This window comes from Polyodon spathula, chromosome 23 (assembly GCF_017654505.1).
Source record: "Polyodon spathula isolate WHYD16114869_AA chromosome 23, ASM1765450v1, whole genome shotgun sequence".
NCBI classification, from domain to species: Eukaryota; Metazoa; Chordata; class Actinopteri; order Acipenseriformes; family Polyodontidae; genus Polyodon; species Polyodon spathula.
The window spans coordinates 23,793,375-23,811,027 of NC_054556.1; the positions used below are offsets into that span (position 1 = coordinate 23,793,375).

Sequence of the window (17,653 nt, forward strand, 5' to 3'; positions counted from 1 at the left end):
GTAGTTGAAATACTTTAAACTCTTCATAAATAAGTATCTAACGTATATAAGCAGGTTAAGCCTTGTCCTTGTTAACCACTCAGTTACCTTTTGGAAACTGGAAGATTGATAAACATGTTTAGCGTTTTCCTTGTTAGAAATCCTCAAAACCCCATGTGATAATTGCAAGACTTGGTACATAATTATACATTTAGGGTAATTAGTTTTTAGTTTTTGATTATTCATTAACTATGTGGGAACAGTTGAAGATACATATTTTGCTTCCAAATAACTTAGATATATTTAAATATTTTCAAATAGTATTTGTTTTCGGCAAAACAAATTTAAATATCTTAAAATATGAGACTTTGTGCAATATTTGAATGTTTAAAAACAAAATTGATTACAAATAAAATATGAAACAACTATATTTGTCCCAGGTCTGTTCTGGGATACAATCGGAATCCATTTTACAGTTTAGCACCAACACTGAACAGGTCAGGAGCGGACAGCTGATAATTGCAAGTACTACACTTGATCAGGGAGACTCGGACTCGATACACAGATTTGACCCTTTTTCATCCTAAGAACATGCTGAAAGTCTATAGCATCTACAAGCAGCCAGTTTCTATTGCTACAGGGTAAAGTAGAGGCACTCCATAAAAATATAAATAAACTTGTACAAATAAAATAATCGTGTTTGGACATCACATTGTTTTACAACTAATATGCAGATCTAAATAATTACATGTAGATTATTCAGACAGAGATATTATATAAATGAACAACAAACTACCAAAAAAACAAAAACAGATTTCTGCACTTTTTCCTTCATATCAAATTCTAACTGAACATACAATCTCCCTGAAGGTGCAAGTATATGTATGCTTACATTCTCCAGCAGTCACTCCAGCCCTATGACTTATCAAGGGGCAAAGCACTCAGTTTAATAAAAATACATTATCTTAATGCCCACTGCATAGGATATTAACGCTATTGTGAAATAAAACAAAGAAAAAATATAACTGAATAATGTGTTTTTATGGCTTTTTTGTTGTTGTCTTGGATCGTACTGGGCTACTACAAGCTAAGACAATTACAGTAGACTTCAGATGCCATTAGGATATGGAATGCTCTGCACGGAACCCCATTGGTTGAGACAGTGCGACGGTTCTATTGAATAGCGTTGGAGCAGATGAATGGTGCAGACTGGATCTGGCACACAAGTATGTTATTATTCAGTCCCCACAATACAGCCTTTTTTTTTTTTTACAATTTCCTACATACAAAGAATACTTTACAAGTATGACCAAACATCACATAACAAACCAGTGTGGTATATGTGCTATAAATGATGGTACTACAGCACAAGAAAATAGTAGAAATGTTAAGTTTCCTTCTAGTTACGGCGACAATCACTTCAATAACAGTACTGGCCATAATTTATTGTATTAAACCTAAAGCCCATTACCACAAATTTAGATTAACATCGTAATTGTGACTTCCCTTTATATTGATGGGGCTGAAAAGAATACCCCAATAACACAATTTAAATAATGAAACTTTCTGGGAACAGATAATCCAGCTGCTTTTAAAATTAGTTAAATTACAAACACCTGGTTCATGGTTGAAAACATCCAACGTTTCTACGTAGTAAGCGTATTGAAGGAAGTGGTGGGACATGTGTGTGTGGGGCTGGATTGAAGAATGAGGTAGCTTAACCTTACAAGGATTACTCTAGCCACCCAGAGAATCCCTGCACTACTGTGTTTGGTTAGGATCTTAAATACGTATTTCAAAACAGCACCAGAACTGCTCACCCAACAAACCTGTGATTTCTTGCTGCACACCAGATGCACGGAAACGCTAGCAATTCCCTTGAACCCCAACCAGGTTTTTTTTCCCCTGCAACACCAATTAAAGACTATCGTCTACGCAAGACCCAAAGGTACAAATCAAATTATGATGGTCAAAGCAAGTAATGTTATAGTGAAGGGACAAACCACAGACTGAAGTCATTTAAGGTTTGATGTGTACTAACCCGTTAACTTCAAATTACTCTAAGTACTGGGTTAAACCTGCTAAACTGGTCTAAAATAGTAATTTCAGTCTGTGGAACTTTTTTTTTTTTTTTTTAAAAGAGGATTATGAGCAAATGTTATGGCAAACTTAAAAAAAAAATAAGAAAAAGAAAGAAAGCACACTGTAGTCCGGTAATCTCTGGCACCAGCAATTCAATTTCTGTGTTTGATCTAGGCTGCAGACAATCCAGACCTTGTTGATCAGAAACGACAGAGTGCAAGATCCACAAGCATAAATAGAAGTCTTCTTATTCACAAATCCATGGGCGGTCCCAAGACAGCATTCGTGCATATGTGGCTGCACAGAACCAGTGCCATTTGTGTGTACTGTAAATATAGATACATTTACAGGGATAAAGATCCATGCATTTCAGAAAGCATCTGCTGTTTAAACATTTGCTGAGCTGTGTGTATATATATATATATATATATATATATATATATATATATATATATATATATATATATATATAATAAAAAAACAGTAGACCGTTCTAAAGCAACACACCAACAAAAAATATCGAATGTCCCTGAATAAAATGTCCAGGTTATTATTATTATTATTTCTTGTGGAAAAAAAAAAACAGAAAAAAAGATAATCTTAATGATTGCTGGGAGTTAAAACACACCTGCAATAATCAGTTAACATTCTGTACTTCCAACATAAAACACGGCACAATGATGTATCCCTGAATAATAACAGCCTGGGATATGTTCTCTGAAGTACTGCCTGTTGCTGACAGTAGTCCTCCACCAAGATTATTCCTCCATAAAATCTTTGTCAATATCCAAATAGGCCTCATCAATGTAGCTGGCTATGGCAAAGGGTGATGTCCGGTCAGGACTGAGGAGCACCGACACTGTTGTTTTCCAGTAACTGAAACAAATACAGGCGCTCTGGGAAACGAGACAGAGATCAGAGTTAGCAGAGCTGGGAAAGGAACTACACAACAAAAGATTTCTGAACAAAAGGTGCTGCAATAGACATTTGCTGTTGATAAAAAAAAAAAAAACTAAACAGCTTCTAGTCATGGTTAGCATCCTCCTCCAAGCAGGAGTTTCTATATCTGTTGATACCACCCTGGTAACTTAGCCCTGCTGTGTGACTGCAGAACTGACTCGCCACACTGAACATTGTGCCTGCATGCGTTTCACATTTCAATCTAATGGGCATTCAATTCACTGGTGCTACCTGGTTGCTAAATCTTGTGGATTTCTAACTTAAAATAAGGAGAATGGAAAGAAAGTCAGGCAGAGTAGAACTGGGGCAGACTCACATTTTCCAGGCTGGTGCGGTCCTTGTCCTTGTTGAGGTAATGCTGTTGCCAGAAACGCAGCAGGTTGTGAAAGTTATTAAGGATGCAGCCAGGATATTTCTCTGCGTACTCCTTCTCCCGCAGCGCGTTCAGGTAAAATGGCAGCTTTCCTTTGCTCCGAGCCAGCATCAGGATCACAAGGCTGGAGTTTAGACAGCTCACATTCTCCTGCAAGGAGCAGCAATTTAAATAAACCAAATGCCAACTACACTACTACTATTGTCTGTCTCCATGACCACAGTTATCTGTAATTCAGATAAGATGATAAACCAATCAACATAACAGATGTAGGCCTCCAGCTAAGTTCTACACAGCTGAACAGGAACCCCGTTATAAGCTGAACGATATAAAACTTTGTGGCAACCATTTGGAAGGTGCATTTACCTGTGTAAGTGTCTCTACATTGATGATATTAATTAGTCTAAAAAGGAAGGCTAGTCGGTTCTCCACGCGAGCCATGTACGAGAGCAGGCGGCACTCAGATAGCACTTCAACCACTGGAAAACAAACAGGAAGGATGCTATTAATGTTCATGTCTCAGAAGTGTGCTTATAATGAATCTCACACTGTGTAGTCATACTTCTAGCAGACATCGTAATTAAATCAATAAACAACAAGAACAATAATAACGATGGGTTTGTATGCCTACTTGTGTGTAGGATTTTAGTAGTCAGTACCTTTCACATCTTCCGTTTGGCTCTCAAACCTGTCTAGTGACAACACAATGCAGCGAACAATCATGTTGGAGTCAACCAGGGAACTGTTGATCTGATTCAAGAAAATCTGGAACTAAAGAAAAAAAAAAAAGTAGTTTTTTTTTCTTCTTAGAAGAAATACAAATTTACTTCTAGCCGATAGGTTCAGTCACATGTTCACTGGAATTGCAATCTTTAATAAAAGTCACCTTTTCCTCCGTGTCGACATACTTGTTAAACCTCTTGAAGGCGAGAAGGTTAAACTTCATGAGCTCCCCTAGCAGGTCGAAGTAGCTCTGCAATACATCCCTGGATTTACACTCGCTGTCAATGATACAGAACAGGATGTGCTGTGGGGAGAGGAAAGGATCGTTATAGATCCAGCCGAGTTTTCCATAACAAATTCTGTAAAGAACGTTGGAAAGTGACCAACGGGACACGTCACTATAACGCAGAGTACAGCTCTTTAAAAAGCAATGACAGCAACATGCTCACACGCTACCTCCAGAAGCCCCCTTCTCAACAGAAACACCTGGTCAGCATAGGAAGTGACGCCCCGCAGGAAGCTCTCCACTGCTCTTGCCTGCCAGAACCTAAACATACGAGACACATGAACACCAGCCATTCCTTCAGGAGCATCCCATATGAGATGCGCCTACCATTTCTCATGCACGTTTCTGAACAGCACCTAAGTTACCTACATATTTTAATTTAACATATTTTAATCAAATTGCACATATTAAATATAAACCAAGTCATGTCCAAGATTCTGACAGTGTCTCAAACTTAATGCAAAAGAGTGTTTTTTCAAGATGTGGCTTATGTACAGGTGGGAAATGCCATGAAATACTGTGCATCGCTGCAATTGGTAGCTGGGGTGTAACCCATGCAGTTTCAAACATTAGGGAACGGGTTTACCTGAATGAAGAGTCTGCAGGTTCTTTCTTCATGACTGATAGTAACCTCGTTAGTAGACCTCTCTTTCCCTCACACACAAGACTCCTGTTCAAGAAAAAACAAAAACAAGTTTTTAATTTTGCATTGATAGACATTTAAATTCAGCCCTGTTCACTTTAAAATGTCTGAGGCTGCGCTGTACAATGCAACTGAAGCTGCGCTGTACCAAATCTAACACACAAGACTTACACACCCTTCAGTAATTAAACAAATCTGGAATTCAACAGATTGAATAAAACAGATAAATCATTAATTTAGTCCTAACTAAATCAAGTCTTGCACATGTCTAGCCCTTATCTTCCAGCAGGGAAGACAATACTGCCCTGCTCCCAATGCTAGCTTACCTGTCTGTGTTGACCACTGCCTCCACCTCAGGGATGTCAGCCATCATAGAGATGGCACTCAGCTCATTGAGCTCCTGATTGTTTAACAACAGGTACTTGTTCCTAAAAATTGAAAAGAAGATAGTCAATGATTACAGCAGGGCTTTCCAATGCAAGAGTTTAGAGCCTGTATAGCTACAGGCAGTTCCAAACAGCACAAACCTGAAGACATGCTTGTTTACTTACTCGTGATGGTCACTGAAGCTCTGGAGCAGTCGGAGGAACTGGATCTTCATGGAAATTTCCTGTCACAATGCAGAACACAAAGTTACGCTTGAACAAAACAAGATTAACTTTATGGTTGCTTTTGAATTTTAGGTACAAGAGTTCAATTGGTATTCTGTCATGGATGTTAATGCCCAGTTGTATCTTTCCGTTGTGTACTTACCGGACTGCAGTCACAGTTCTGGTTCTGCCCATGCAACACGTGGTTTGTTGTAGGTTTCCTCCAGATGAGTTTGTCAAAAAGATAATTGATGCCGGGGATCAGCTTGAATTCAGCCAGCATTTTGTGCACCTAGGTGAAGAAAAATCAATGACGTCATTCACCACAAAGTGCAATGCAATGTGTTCTGTATTGACTGAAATCACTGGAAGACAGAGATTCAAACTCATCCAACACACTGATTCTGCAGTTCTCACCTGTGTTCTCTGTCGACCCATTAGCAAGACACAGATCACATACAGCACCTCCACTTTGTACATGATCTCATGCACGATCTTCATGGACTGTGGCAGACGGTGCCTTTGGGGACTGGTAGCCAAAGAGCTTTCATCTGAGGATTCTGAAATTTGTCAAGATAAAACAAATGTGTTTTCTTGGCAGTACAAGTGCAGCTGAAGAATTCTACAAAGCATACTAGCTTTTGAGACCACATAAATGTTCAAGCTGAGCAGTGTGAAAAAGTGCAAATACAGAAGGTTAAGAGGGTTCCTCTAGCCATAAACCTGATCAACTTCAACCATAGGACACCTTTATGTACCCCAAAATTTTTTTTATAAATGTCTCACCACAAAATGACTCTCTGCATTCCTAGTAAATGGTACCAAAGCTTACCTGTACTGCTGTGCTCTGCCTCTACGCTGGCCATCTGCATGAGAGCATCGAGCACCAGCGCGTTGTCCAGCCATGTGTACCAGTCCTCCAGCTCCTGAAGGAAGTTAGATGAGCTTGTGGTCTCGGACACCTTCCGGGTGGCCAACTTGCACAGTCGCTCAATAAACCCGGGGATGTTCAGGACAGTGGCTGAGAAACGAACAATCCACAATCACACAGACTTACACATGTCAAAAGAAAAAAATAATCACAACTTCCTGCTCCTACCAAATTAGATATCACACCCTTCAACAAAACACCCTCTCTCCTGGGAGGCAGAATCACACTCTAACAATGTGAAAGCTAGCTATATCTTACAGGATATGGATATAAGCCATTCATAAAATTATGTAAAATATAATCTAGGCAAAACGTATATAAATGGTTCAACTATATTATAATGTGCTTATGTTTTGTTTTTGGCAAAGGCAATAAAAAACTTTCTACAGAGCCTAACATGAAGACAGGCAAGGTGGTGATGATTTAGTACACAATTAAAACCCAGCTCATGAGGCATCCTTTACCTTGGTTCATCTCTGCCCGGGAGGGGCTGGAGTTCTTTTTCTGCTGAGCATTTTTGGCGAGGAGGGTGTGCTTGTCATCGTTGCCGACGTCCAGCTCTGAAATAGTGACTGAGAGAATCCGGCAGAAGTTTGCAAGCTGCTGTTGGTCAAAGCTCTGCACCAAACTTGCCAGATTAGGAATGTCGTCCAACTGGATCATCTCCTTTATAAAAGGCAAACAAACAGTTTTTCAGGATTCAGGACGCTTGTAAAATGCATTGCACCATATCATACGTTAACAGAGTTTGATCTTTTTACCAACCTTTTTAACTCCCAGAATGTCCTCAATTAGTGTGGCAGTTTGTAAAAATGTCTTTTTGTTTGTCATCAGTGTAAACAGAAACAGTACAAAGTCACTCCTTGCTGCTAGGCTCTTTGTGACACCTTCCGTCTGAAGAAGAAGAAAGGGTAATTAGAAAGAATACTGTGCAGTTGCAATCAAGGTAATAAAAACACACAACAACTGAAGCGACAAGATCACAGCCTAACATTACTTACACATAAGCAACAGTTGTACAAAATGCTTAGACAGTCCTTAATGAGGTCATCACTCACTGCAAGAGAAACATTTAACAACAAAATTAGTAGAAGCTCAAACAAATGAAAATGAAATTGACAATTTAAGGATAGCTCACGTCTATTTAAAACTTTGATTTTTAAAAGGTAAAAGGCAAACCAGTTTGAGAAGCATTAAAAAAACTAAAACTACTTTCTGCTGTATTGAATTTAGTCTTAGAAACACGGCTTCTAAGTAGCCAACAAACAGTATCATTCTGTAAAGACCACTTCCGTCAATTTACCAGAGATGCACAGCAGCTACACAATCACCTTAAAATATCCTGTCTAAAATATAACGTGTATTTAGATACTTGTATTATCAAATTGCGTGTCACAGCAAAAGCGTTTCTTACTTGGCTTCTTTTTCTGTGTCGTCAGTGTGGGTCTCATAAGGATTTCTACCAATAGCTGTAAAAAAAATTTAAAAAAACCCCACAGTACAGACAACAGTTAATAACCTGCAACATGCAACAGTCATTCTTACAGCAACGAAAGCCACAGAAAGCACAGCGATCAATTGCAATGTTGTTAGAAGCGGGATTTCATTTAATGTAGGCTACAAAATAAAAATGCATTTAGACATATGTGAAGAATGGATCACAGAAATGAAAGCATCCCTTACACATTTTATGCTTACCCAGTAGTAAAGATGTTGGAAAAATAGCAGTCAAAAACAGTACCTGACCACTATTTGAAACAAACAGTGATTTAAGGGAATTTGCTTCACTATGGATATTTCTGCAGTTTTTATCATGCAGGTGACTGAAGTTGACTGCATAACTTTAACAAACAGGCGGGTTCAATTTACCCACTGCATTTCCCTGGACAGCTTTATACAAATACATGTTTAATTGATCTCGAAGGCACATAGTTGCAAACTTACATGAACTCCCCCAAAAAGATCAAAGGTATATGTGTTTGGAAACATGGACTCTTGTGCAGTCTTTCTGTCTTCTGTTACAAATGTCATGGCTTCCTTGGACAGTAAGGAAGAGATCTCCTGCACACACAAGTTTTAAACACATTTTTATTACATTCTGTAACATACTGGGATTTTAAGGCGACTGCTAGAAGCAGCCCCTGTTACTCTGAATTCTACTGGAGTAGATTTATCAAAGCACCATTGCAATATCAAATCACAGGTTAATTGAAAGCACTGAAAAGTGCGTTTTTTTCATCAGAATTGTTTGTAGGAATAGAGGGGTAACTGGTGTGCTTTACCTTGAGAAAAACGTGGGTTTGCAAAAGGTCGCTGTTGGCGTGACTGCTTTCATACAGCTTCTGCAGCAGAACTGGGATACCGTACCACTTTGCTTTTTTATCCCTTTCGTTTAACAATACCTCAGGAATCTGCAAAAATTCAACACATTTATATAAATACATGCACAGCAAAGATCTAGCCCTATGGCAGTAACAGCTGCATCAGACAAACATAATCCATCACTCTAATGTATGGTACGGTTAGCTTCATCTTGTGTGCATTTGTCATTATACATATTTAAGTATTTCTTCACACACACAGGTTGAACAAAAATCCCTCATATGATTGATTCATTTGCAGTGCAAATGAGACTGAGCATTCTGTAATATTTGAAAACCTGCGTAGATGTGTTGCAAGTCAGCTTTAATCCCAAGAAAGGATTAAAATGTTTAATTGCCATCCAAGTGGCTTACATTCATGACAACTGCTTATCAATAATCCAACATCAATGCTTAAACTCAACATTCCATATACAGCAACCAGACACAGTTGAAGACAAAAATGAGCCAAAAGTAAGAAATGCAATTGTGATTTACCTGAAAGATCACTTTGACTGGCAATCTTTTCTATAAATACTCCCTCTTCCTTTCCTAATGAAACTAAAGCATCAAGCCACTGAACCTTTATTGCATGCTTCAGAATAATAATAATACATGAGGAACCCATTCTGCATGGCACAGGGGGTCTTAACAATGGATAATGCCCCTGAGGGAGGGTTAAAGCAGGTTTTTTTTTTCTTTATAGGACAAGAGATTACAAACATGCTCTTAGTTGACACTTGTAAATCAATGAAATCTAATATTCTAAATGTTCACAAAGCAGACTCTGAAGAAATTGATTTTTCACCAATGCTGCAGGTCTATGCTGTTACCTGAAAGTACCAGCTTATACACAGTTTAGACCACTTGAAAAAAATATACCGCACAACAAAATGGAGATTGCTTTAAAAATAAATCAAAGTGCAATAGTTATAGAAAATGCTAGCATACAATTACAGATGGCTTGAAATGCTATCTTTACATAAAACACTGAATAGTCTGCATGCAACTATAATTTATAAACTATGGGTCAATTACAGGTTACAGTAATTATTTTATATTACATTTTTAAAGCCTTACAGTACTTTTAACCAACTGAAAGAATAATCACATGTAAATATGGGGATAACGGGTTTACATTAAAACAGCCAACACGTCATTCAATAAATAAAATGTTTTTTAATCTGAAGGATTTGGACTCAAGATGACTGAAAATTCCAAGTGTTTATTTTCCAGACCTCGCTGTCGGTTTCCTCTTTAGATTTCCAGTAGTCATTATAGGAAAATTATTCGATCCAGATTTATAAACCACCTTCTGGATAACTGTCTGTACTTGATTTATGTAATCATTTAAAATTAGCACTCGCCAGCAGGGAAACATTGAAACACACTGGGTGGTCATTATTTGCCATCTGTGGGGTTTAATCAGAAGCACAGAATGAGTAATCGTATTGCTAGATTTATAGAATAAAGTATTAACAATGGGCACAGAGCACTTTCACTTGATTTTTTATCACTTGTCTAAAGCCGAAGCCAAATTAAATAACTACCATAATCATTAATGTGCACAACAGCAGAAGACATAATACCAATACAGCGCCTCGGCAGACCTTTTCATTACATACGTACAGTACTGTTGTTTTTTTTAACACCCTAATAACATCACTAACGCATACGCCGCACACCTTCTGTGGCAGACTGATAACTTCGGCAAGGGATGTGTTATAACTTTGGTCCCTGGCCTCAAAGCGGCCTATAGCACTTTCTCACTCGCTCCAGGTTCGTCAGGCCGCTGCCCCATCACTAGTCCCCGGCTTGTTTCTTACCTGTGTAGCCCGGTTCATTCCCCGGCCCGTAATTTGACCCTGTCGGATCCTGGTAACGATATTCCAGACCCGGCAGCTCCGGGTTTCCCGTGTCCGAGGGGATTCGGGCCACTCCGCCGACGCCATTAGCTCTCTTTGATGAACTGTTCCAAACAGGAAGCTGCAAGTTGTCTCTGAGATAAACCAAACCCAGTCGGTACAGCGCCAGCTGCGATCAGTGCGGAACTGCGCGTACAAACAACAACACAGTCACCGCCTTCTGATCCGCCCCCCACTACTGCATACTGCATAGCACCAGACGGTTTCTAATTGAAATGTAGCATTGCCTGATGGCCATTAAGGGGAAGTGTAGTAATCAACAACACAGGTCTTGCAGGTCAGTTGGACTATTTTGTGGAATTTGCTACAAAAAAAAAAAAAAAAAGAAATACAGTCTACCAGATGGAGAAACTTTCAAACACAAAAACAACACACATGTGGCAATTTAATTTAGGGTGCAAAACTATTTAGCCTTCAAAACGGATATATAACCACAACAATTATATATTGCTCATATATAAATGTCAACACAGCTGGTTGGTTAATAACAAACATGGGATAAGGTCTAAGAACAAGCAAATAACTGAAACAAAGGAACAACAACCCTGTCATTGCTTTCCAGTGTGACTTTTGCCACGGTGTATTCTTTGACAACCCACACCCTGCTGGATATGAAATGTGTAGGATTTAGTGGTGGTGGTTTAACATCTGGTATCAGTCCAACATCAGCCCTCACTGTGGACTACCTAACGCTATCATATGCGTGGTAGCCCAGGATTAGTCATATATTAAGGGTTGGCAAAGATGACCCTTCCATTCCAGCTTTGGTCGAACTATGATCACAGATCAGAAGCTAAAAATAAGAAAGTAAATCAAACACTCATTTTCTGGCTGGTTTCTTCATCAGTATAATGAATTTAACATGCATTGAGGTGGATAGTTAAGATCCTGTTATCATTTGTGAAATCCGCCGCTTTGGGATTAGTATCTCCTCAATAACTGCGGCTATTCATTAGAAACGGCCATGTCCTATAGACGTGCACTGGATAACAATTCCTTCAGAAAAACGACATTCTTCTACAAATGTATTCTTTGCAATCTGCTTGGAAAGCATGCTCTGTTCACAGTCCAGTTGTTTAAATCCCTCAGACAGTTTCAAGCCAGCCCACACACTCACACTTCAGACATTAATGCCACTCCATCACTTTTTAAGCAAAACAGGCAGCAACAGACAATTACAAACATCTTGAATCTGTGCAATAGCTGATAAAATGTTATGGGAAAAACCTGCAGAGTTGATATCCTGTAGCACATTCTCATAGGTGATCACATTTTACATGAAAGCAGGGCTGTTGTATTTTATAGCTGTTTGTTGCAATGGGAGTGCAAATGGGGGTGTGAAAACATAGCAGCTCCAGCCTACCATGTGGTGCCTCCCTGTGGGGAGGGACAGACTGACAGCTGCATGTGCTCTGCAGTATGGGTAGCAGTAAGAGGGGTGTGGAGTGAGACCCTTCAAATGTGCCATGTGTGAAACCAATCAAAGATCCCTAGGTGTTTCACCCTGGTAAACCTCTGACCCATAGTACTGTAGGTCTGCATCAATGAAATGGGACGGAGGAAACCATTCCAACTGTTATTTGCCCAGCAATATCAGTATTAGTAGTGCATAACCCTATTTGTTTTCTTTAAAATTCTCTGCTGTGGATTCCCAGTCCCTTAATGTTTGATGAAAAAACAAATGAGATGAACTGGCATGACGGATTTTTGTGTTTGATTGTTGTTGTTGTTTACGTTATTGGTGGTACTGACCTACAGTTATTAATTTTCACAAGATAATTGGAAATAAATACAACTTTATTAGCAGTCAAAAAAAAAAAAGACAACTTTAAAAACAGTAGTAGCATCATGTATTTTCAGGACTAAACGCTTGTCCAAGTGTGGAGAGCTTGGAGCTGAAGGGCTGGCTGGGGCAGGACAGGACTGGCGTTTTCCTTTTCTTTCTGTCCTGTAGTACAATCCTCTCTGTTTGCTCATGCGGTTCCTCTGAAGTTTGTGATTTGGGGGGTTCCCTCTCACCGCTGAGTATCTCCTCTATCTCCCAGCGCTCGGCCCGGGACCGGCTGCAGCAGTGCAGAACGGCCGGGTCCAGGGGGTGCGCCTCAGTGTTGAAGATGTACCCCCCCCCCCCCCCCCCCCCCCACCCTCAGGACACAGTCTCCGTACGGCCCACTTACCGTGTTGAAGTGAGAGCCGTCGTTGTGGAGGAAGTTGTTGGGATTGAAAAGCAGGTAGAGATACTTCACCGTCTCGGCCAGGAAGAAGGACTCCATGCTTTTATCCAGCATGTGATCTCTCACGTCCTTCACCTGGAAACAAAGCAGACAAACAAACCTTGAACACAAAACCACCCAGACCAGCTTCGGTAATTGTCTGCCTCCTTCGCTGCAGGAGTATGGATAGAAATCCTGGCTCCGCCCCTCTGGATAAGAGCTGCTTTACTGTTGCAAACATGCAGTCCACACGGCTGATCTTGTCGATGGACTCCACGACGTCTCATCCCAGCTGCAGCAGGGTTAGGTCAGCAGTGGCACGATAAAGTTTCATGGCGCTCTCTATCAGCTCTGCGGGAAGAGGGAATAATACAAGCTCTCACACTGAATATACTGTATATACACTTATTGATCTTGTAAATTATTGCTATTATGATCGGTACTCAGTTCTTTGTAACTATTCAACCCAGTCTTGGATCACCCCAGTACAGCTCTGGCTGATGTTTCCTGGGATCCCATAATTATAAAATGGTGTATCTTTTTGTTCAGTAGCTATAAGCAGATTTCTGTGGCAATAGAATGAAAAATAGAAGCCTAGCAGAAAGCTACACCTACATGACAAACCAAGCCAGTGATCAGTGTCTTGTTTCTCTACTGTCATTAAAACATTTACTCAATGAATCTAGCCCCATGTGTCTTGTATGACAGATCTTATCACTCACTTTGCAGCCATAGTTGGACCATAAAATATACCACTGAGATTGTTCAACAGAAAGTGGCAGACTGTGCAATGTTGTTGTTGTCCACCGAACAAGTAATCTGTCTTGTGCTAGAATACATAACAGCTTGCTGATAAATGTACCTGGCCACAGACAGTAGCCCTCTCTCTTGTCCACGATGTACCCCTGGGGGATGCTGTAGAACTCTGGCAGTCCACCGAACTGTTTCCACACTGTGTAGTAGTTGAGAAAGGTTTTCATTGCGCTGTCTAAATCACTGATCAGGCTCTGAAACAGCAACACAAAAAGCTCAGCCAGTGGATTGAAAAACACAACTCATGAGAATCTTAGGATTATGAAGCCTGGGGTCCTGATAAAAGTGTTTCGCTCTTAGAAAATAATATATTAATGTGTTTTTTATACATATATTATGTTGATCCAAATGCTGCAGTATATTGATTTCTTGATGCATCTGTTTCTTCTGGCCCCTGAAGAGAAGTCCCGGAGCCATATTCTTCTCAAGTGAAACGTCTGCCCTTACTCTTATTAAAATAGACAGCCTTGTGAAACACTGAACTTTTGATTTCAATGAAATAATTCAATTTTTGTTGGGCTACATCCTAAATGCAGCAATTTCTTTGACGTTGAGTTCCAGTGCTGTATAATAAAACAATTGTATAAAATAATAACATATAACTGCCGTAGCTAAAGGTGATTAGAATATGTATTTAATTAGTGTATTTCTTACCTGCAGCCCTGGCCAAAACGCTTCCAGAGACTGGAAGACAGGCATGGACACAGTCCCCTTGTGCATCTGAACCCAGAAATACCAGTCGTCAAACTTAGTGTAGTTTCGAATTGCTTTGTCATACTCTGTGATGATGGGATGAACACACACACAACAACATTATTAACAGCCAACACCAAGATAATCTCCAGTTCAAAAACAAAAACAAATACTAATATATATCAGGATGGTATCCTGATTCTATCCAGAAGGTGGTGATGTTATGCAGGCTTGTGTGACAAATCACTATAAAATGGAGGAGATCTAGTAATGACATTTTTTTTTATATAGAATGGCTAAACATGAGCAATCTTGACTTCATTAGAACTTATTGTACACATGATCACATTGCAGCAGCAAATTTAGATGGAGGCTAATGCAGGACACTTGTTTGCACTGACAAATAAAATATGTTTATTTACTATTGTGTTGGAGGATGCTGATACGTTGATTTTGGAATCAAAATTAATTGAATCCGTTTTTATCTGCGATATCCACGGCGGGGAGACGTCATGCAATAGCAGAATTGTTTACAGCACATTTGGCATGTGATGGCCTGTGTTTATGTGTGTGTGTGTGTGTGCGCGCGCTCTCACCTAAGAACATGGAGTGCAGCTCCTCGTCCTGTAACAGGATGGCTCCCTTCACCAGGTACTCAAAGTAGGAGTCCACCCCCGCTCCTCTCCCTGCATCCTGTGCAACCAACTTGGAGCTGAATACATCAATGTGGTTCCCAACCTGAGGAAGGAGATTCAGACAGCACTGGGATCAGCATTCCTCCAGTGTTCACCGTACTAGAATTACTGATAAGCAAGCATTTTAAAAACAGCTAGTGCGCAGTAAACGTTTTCTGAAAGGAACCAAACATTTTCAGTTGGTAAAAAAATAGCAAGAAACAAACCTTCCAATTCTATCATCCCTCCCAGAAACCTATTCTTTGCTTAAGCACGTGCTTCAATATAGTGAATCTGGTTCAGGGAGTTTACTAGTTAAGTGAATCGAGCATTTATGTCTTGGCAGCACATTCGTTGTGTGGGAGAGGCATCTCTGTGGGTGTGTGTGTCTGTGTATGTGGCTGTGGCTGTGTGTATATGCTGGTGTGCGTACGCCTGTGTGTCTATGACTGTGTGTGTAAGCGTGTGAACAGCCTGCACTGCTCCAGAGTGTTTGGTTTGGTAAAGAGGCACTTACTAGAAACTGTTACCAAACATTTTTTGGATGACAGTGACAACAGGGCCTGGTGGAGGGCAATGGTCAACAAACAAGCTATTTATAGCTGTTAAAACAAATCCTCTGGCTCCATGTCTTCATTTACTTGCAAATCACTGCTTGTCCTCACACATTGCCTTGTTAAAAACATGCAAGCATTTTGGCTTTGGTAAATAATATCTAACTGTAAATAGCTGGACAAGAACTGGGAAACTGCTGCTATCCCACTGAAAGGCACCATTGAATTTGCTGCCGTTATTTTAACGTGTTACCAAAGCTTGAGATACAACGTTTGAGTAGCTGTAGCGAGAAACAGATTGATGCAGATATGATTGAAGAAAGTCTGCCTTAAATTGTCTTATAGATTTTCTTCATTGTGAAACAAGGTACAACACTACTCTACTATAGAAGTTAAAAATGACTTATTGTGCTGCGATACGTCACCCTATAGATTCAGGACCATGGAGGCGATACTGCAAGAAGAACAAGTTGTTGCTGTAATAAGGGAGGGGGGCATTGCAAATAACATGCACTGTTTTCTTTTTAAGAGTCACCAGGAGTAATATATGTTAAGCTTGCTCCCAAAAATGATATTCATAATCTATTTAAAAAATCCAATTTGACAGTAATTTCTTTTTGAAATCCTGGTTCTCTCTGTTATGGTTCTGCTGGTGCCTGCAGTACCAACATTATCCTCTTGTGCCATTCTCAGGGCTTTGATTCACTGCCTTTGCTCTTGAACTGTGTTATTCCTTCAAATGAGAATAGGGTGTTTTCTTCCTCTTCATATACTGCCATTTGTGAAACAGAAGAGTGTTCCTGGATCACTGAGCTCTGATAAAAATGTCAGTTTCAAGGTAATTGGCAAACAATGTAAAATCTCACTTTACAAGAGCTGATTAAAAATCCCCCCCCCCCCCCCCCCCCCCCCCCCCCCCCCCCCCCCCCGACAGCAATGTGTCACAGGTATTGGGTCAATGGGAAAATAAAAACGATTAAGTTCCACGGGGTTATATTTTAGCCCAAAAGGACCCTATGGAACAACACTCAAAACAAAACCCATCCTTTGCAATTGGGTTTTGTTGGATACTGCACAAAACCTTAACATCAAAAAAAGTGTGCCCCCCTCCCCCACTCCCCCACCTCCCCTCCCCCCCCCCCACCCCCACCCCCACAGCAATGTGTTTTTTTTGGACCTTTCTAATTGGGGGGGGTATAAAACAAACGAACCCCTGAGGTGCTATATTTGATTATTTGTTTGAAGTTGTTTTGCACCAATTTTACGGTCTAAAGACGTGAGAGAAAGAGAAAGGATGGTCATTGTCTCGACCTACGAGTACCAGAGCTGGTGACTGTGTCTCTACCTGACACGGAGATCAATGAAAATATGTTGTTCATTCTAGCTATCTTCAAAGAAGTGGCCCAGTTCCATCATTTGACAAAGACTCACAGTAATAATTTTTCACTGTCAGAAATAGCCAGAAATTGAAACACTACGTATTTCATAACGTACTGCCAAACTTTAATTTCCCAACAAGTTCTCTGCCTGTCCTTTGAGCCAGATAGGACTCTGATAACCAGAGAAACGACAACACAACCTTGGAGGTGTACAGCTCCTGTCATAGCAGAAGCTCTTTACAAAAAGAACACCACCTGAAACGAAAAAACAATTCAACAGAATAAAGCACTGTAAAGCAGTGGTAATATGGTAAAACACATTTAAAAGCATGGTAAGCTATGATCAATGCATAACTAAGCCATGGGAAAAGCATGGGGGAAAACTGCAAATTTATTGTCCTATTATAAATGAGGGTAAATAAACAGCAGGAAAGGTAGCTTAACAATGCCACATCAAAAAAGTAGGACTTTAGTC

At 40.0% G+C, this 17,653-nt stretch overlaps 1 protein-coding gene and 1 pseudogene across 1 annotated transcript; both read right to left on the reverse strand.

Annotated features, from left to right (window-relative positions):
• Nucleotides 1-1,001: 1,001 nt before the first annotated feature.
• Nucleotides 1,002-10,966, reverse strand: LOC121298031 (short transient receptor potential channel 4-associated protein-like). The gene is made up of 19 exons (XM_041224759.1): nucleotides 10,754-10,966; nucleotides 8,850-8,978; nucleotides 8,512-8,628; nucleotides 7,982-8,036; nucleotides 7,569-7,624; nucleotides 7,333-7,461; nucleotides 7,032-7,233; nucleotides 6,469-6,657; nucleotides 6,054-6,196; nucleotides 5,800-5,928; nucleotides 5,598-5,656; nucleotides 5,373-5,474; nucleotides 4,990-5,073; nucleotides 4,574-4,664; nucleotides 4,281-4,421; nucleotides 4,054-4,165; nucleotides 3,761-3,873; nucleotides 3,338-3,544; nucleotides 1,002-2,957 (listed from the first exon to the last, which is right to left on the reverse strand). Exons 1-19 carry the CDS (start codon nucleotides 10,877-10,879, stop codon nucleotides 2,820-2,822), a joined length of 2,322 nt encoding a protein of 773 aa, XP_041080693.1. The 5' UTR covers nucleotides 10,880-10,966; the 3' UTR covers nucleotides 1,002-2,819.
• Nucleotides 10,967-12,698: 1,732 nt separating this feature from the next.
• On the reverse strand, nucleotides 12,699-16,470 carry LOC121298449 (annotated as a pseudogene).
• Nucleotides 16,471-17,653: the final 1,183 nt, after the last annotated feature.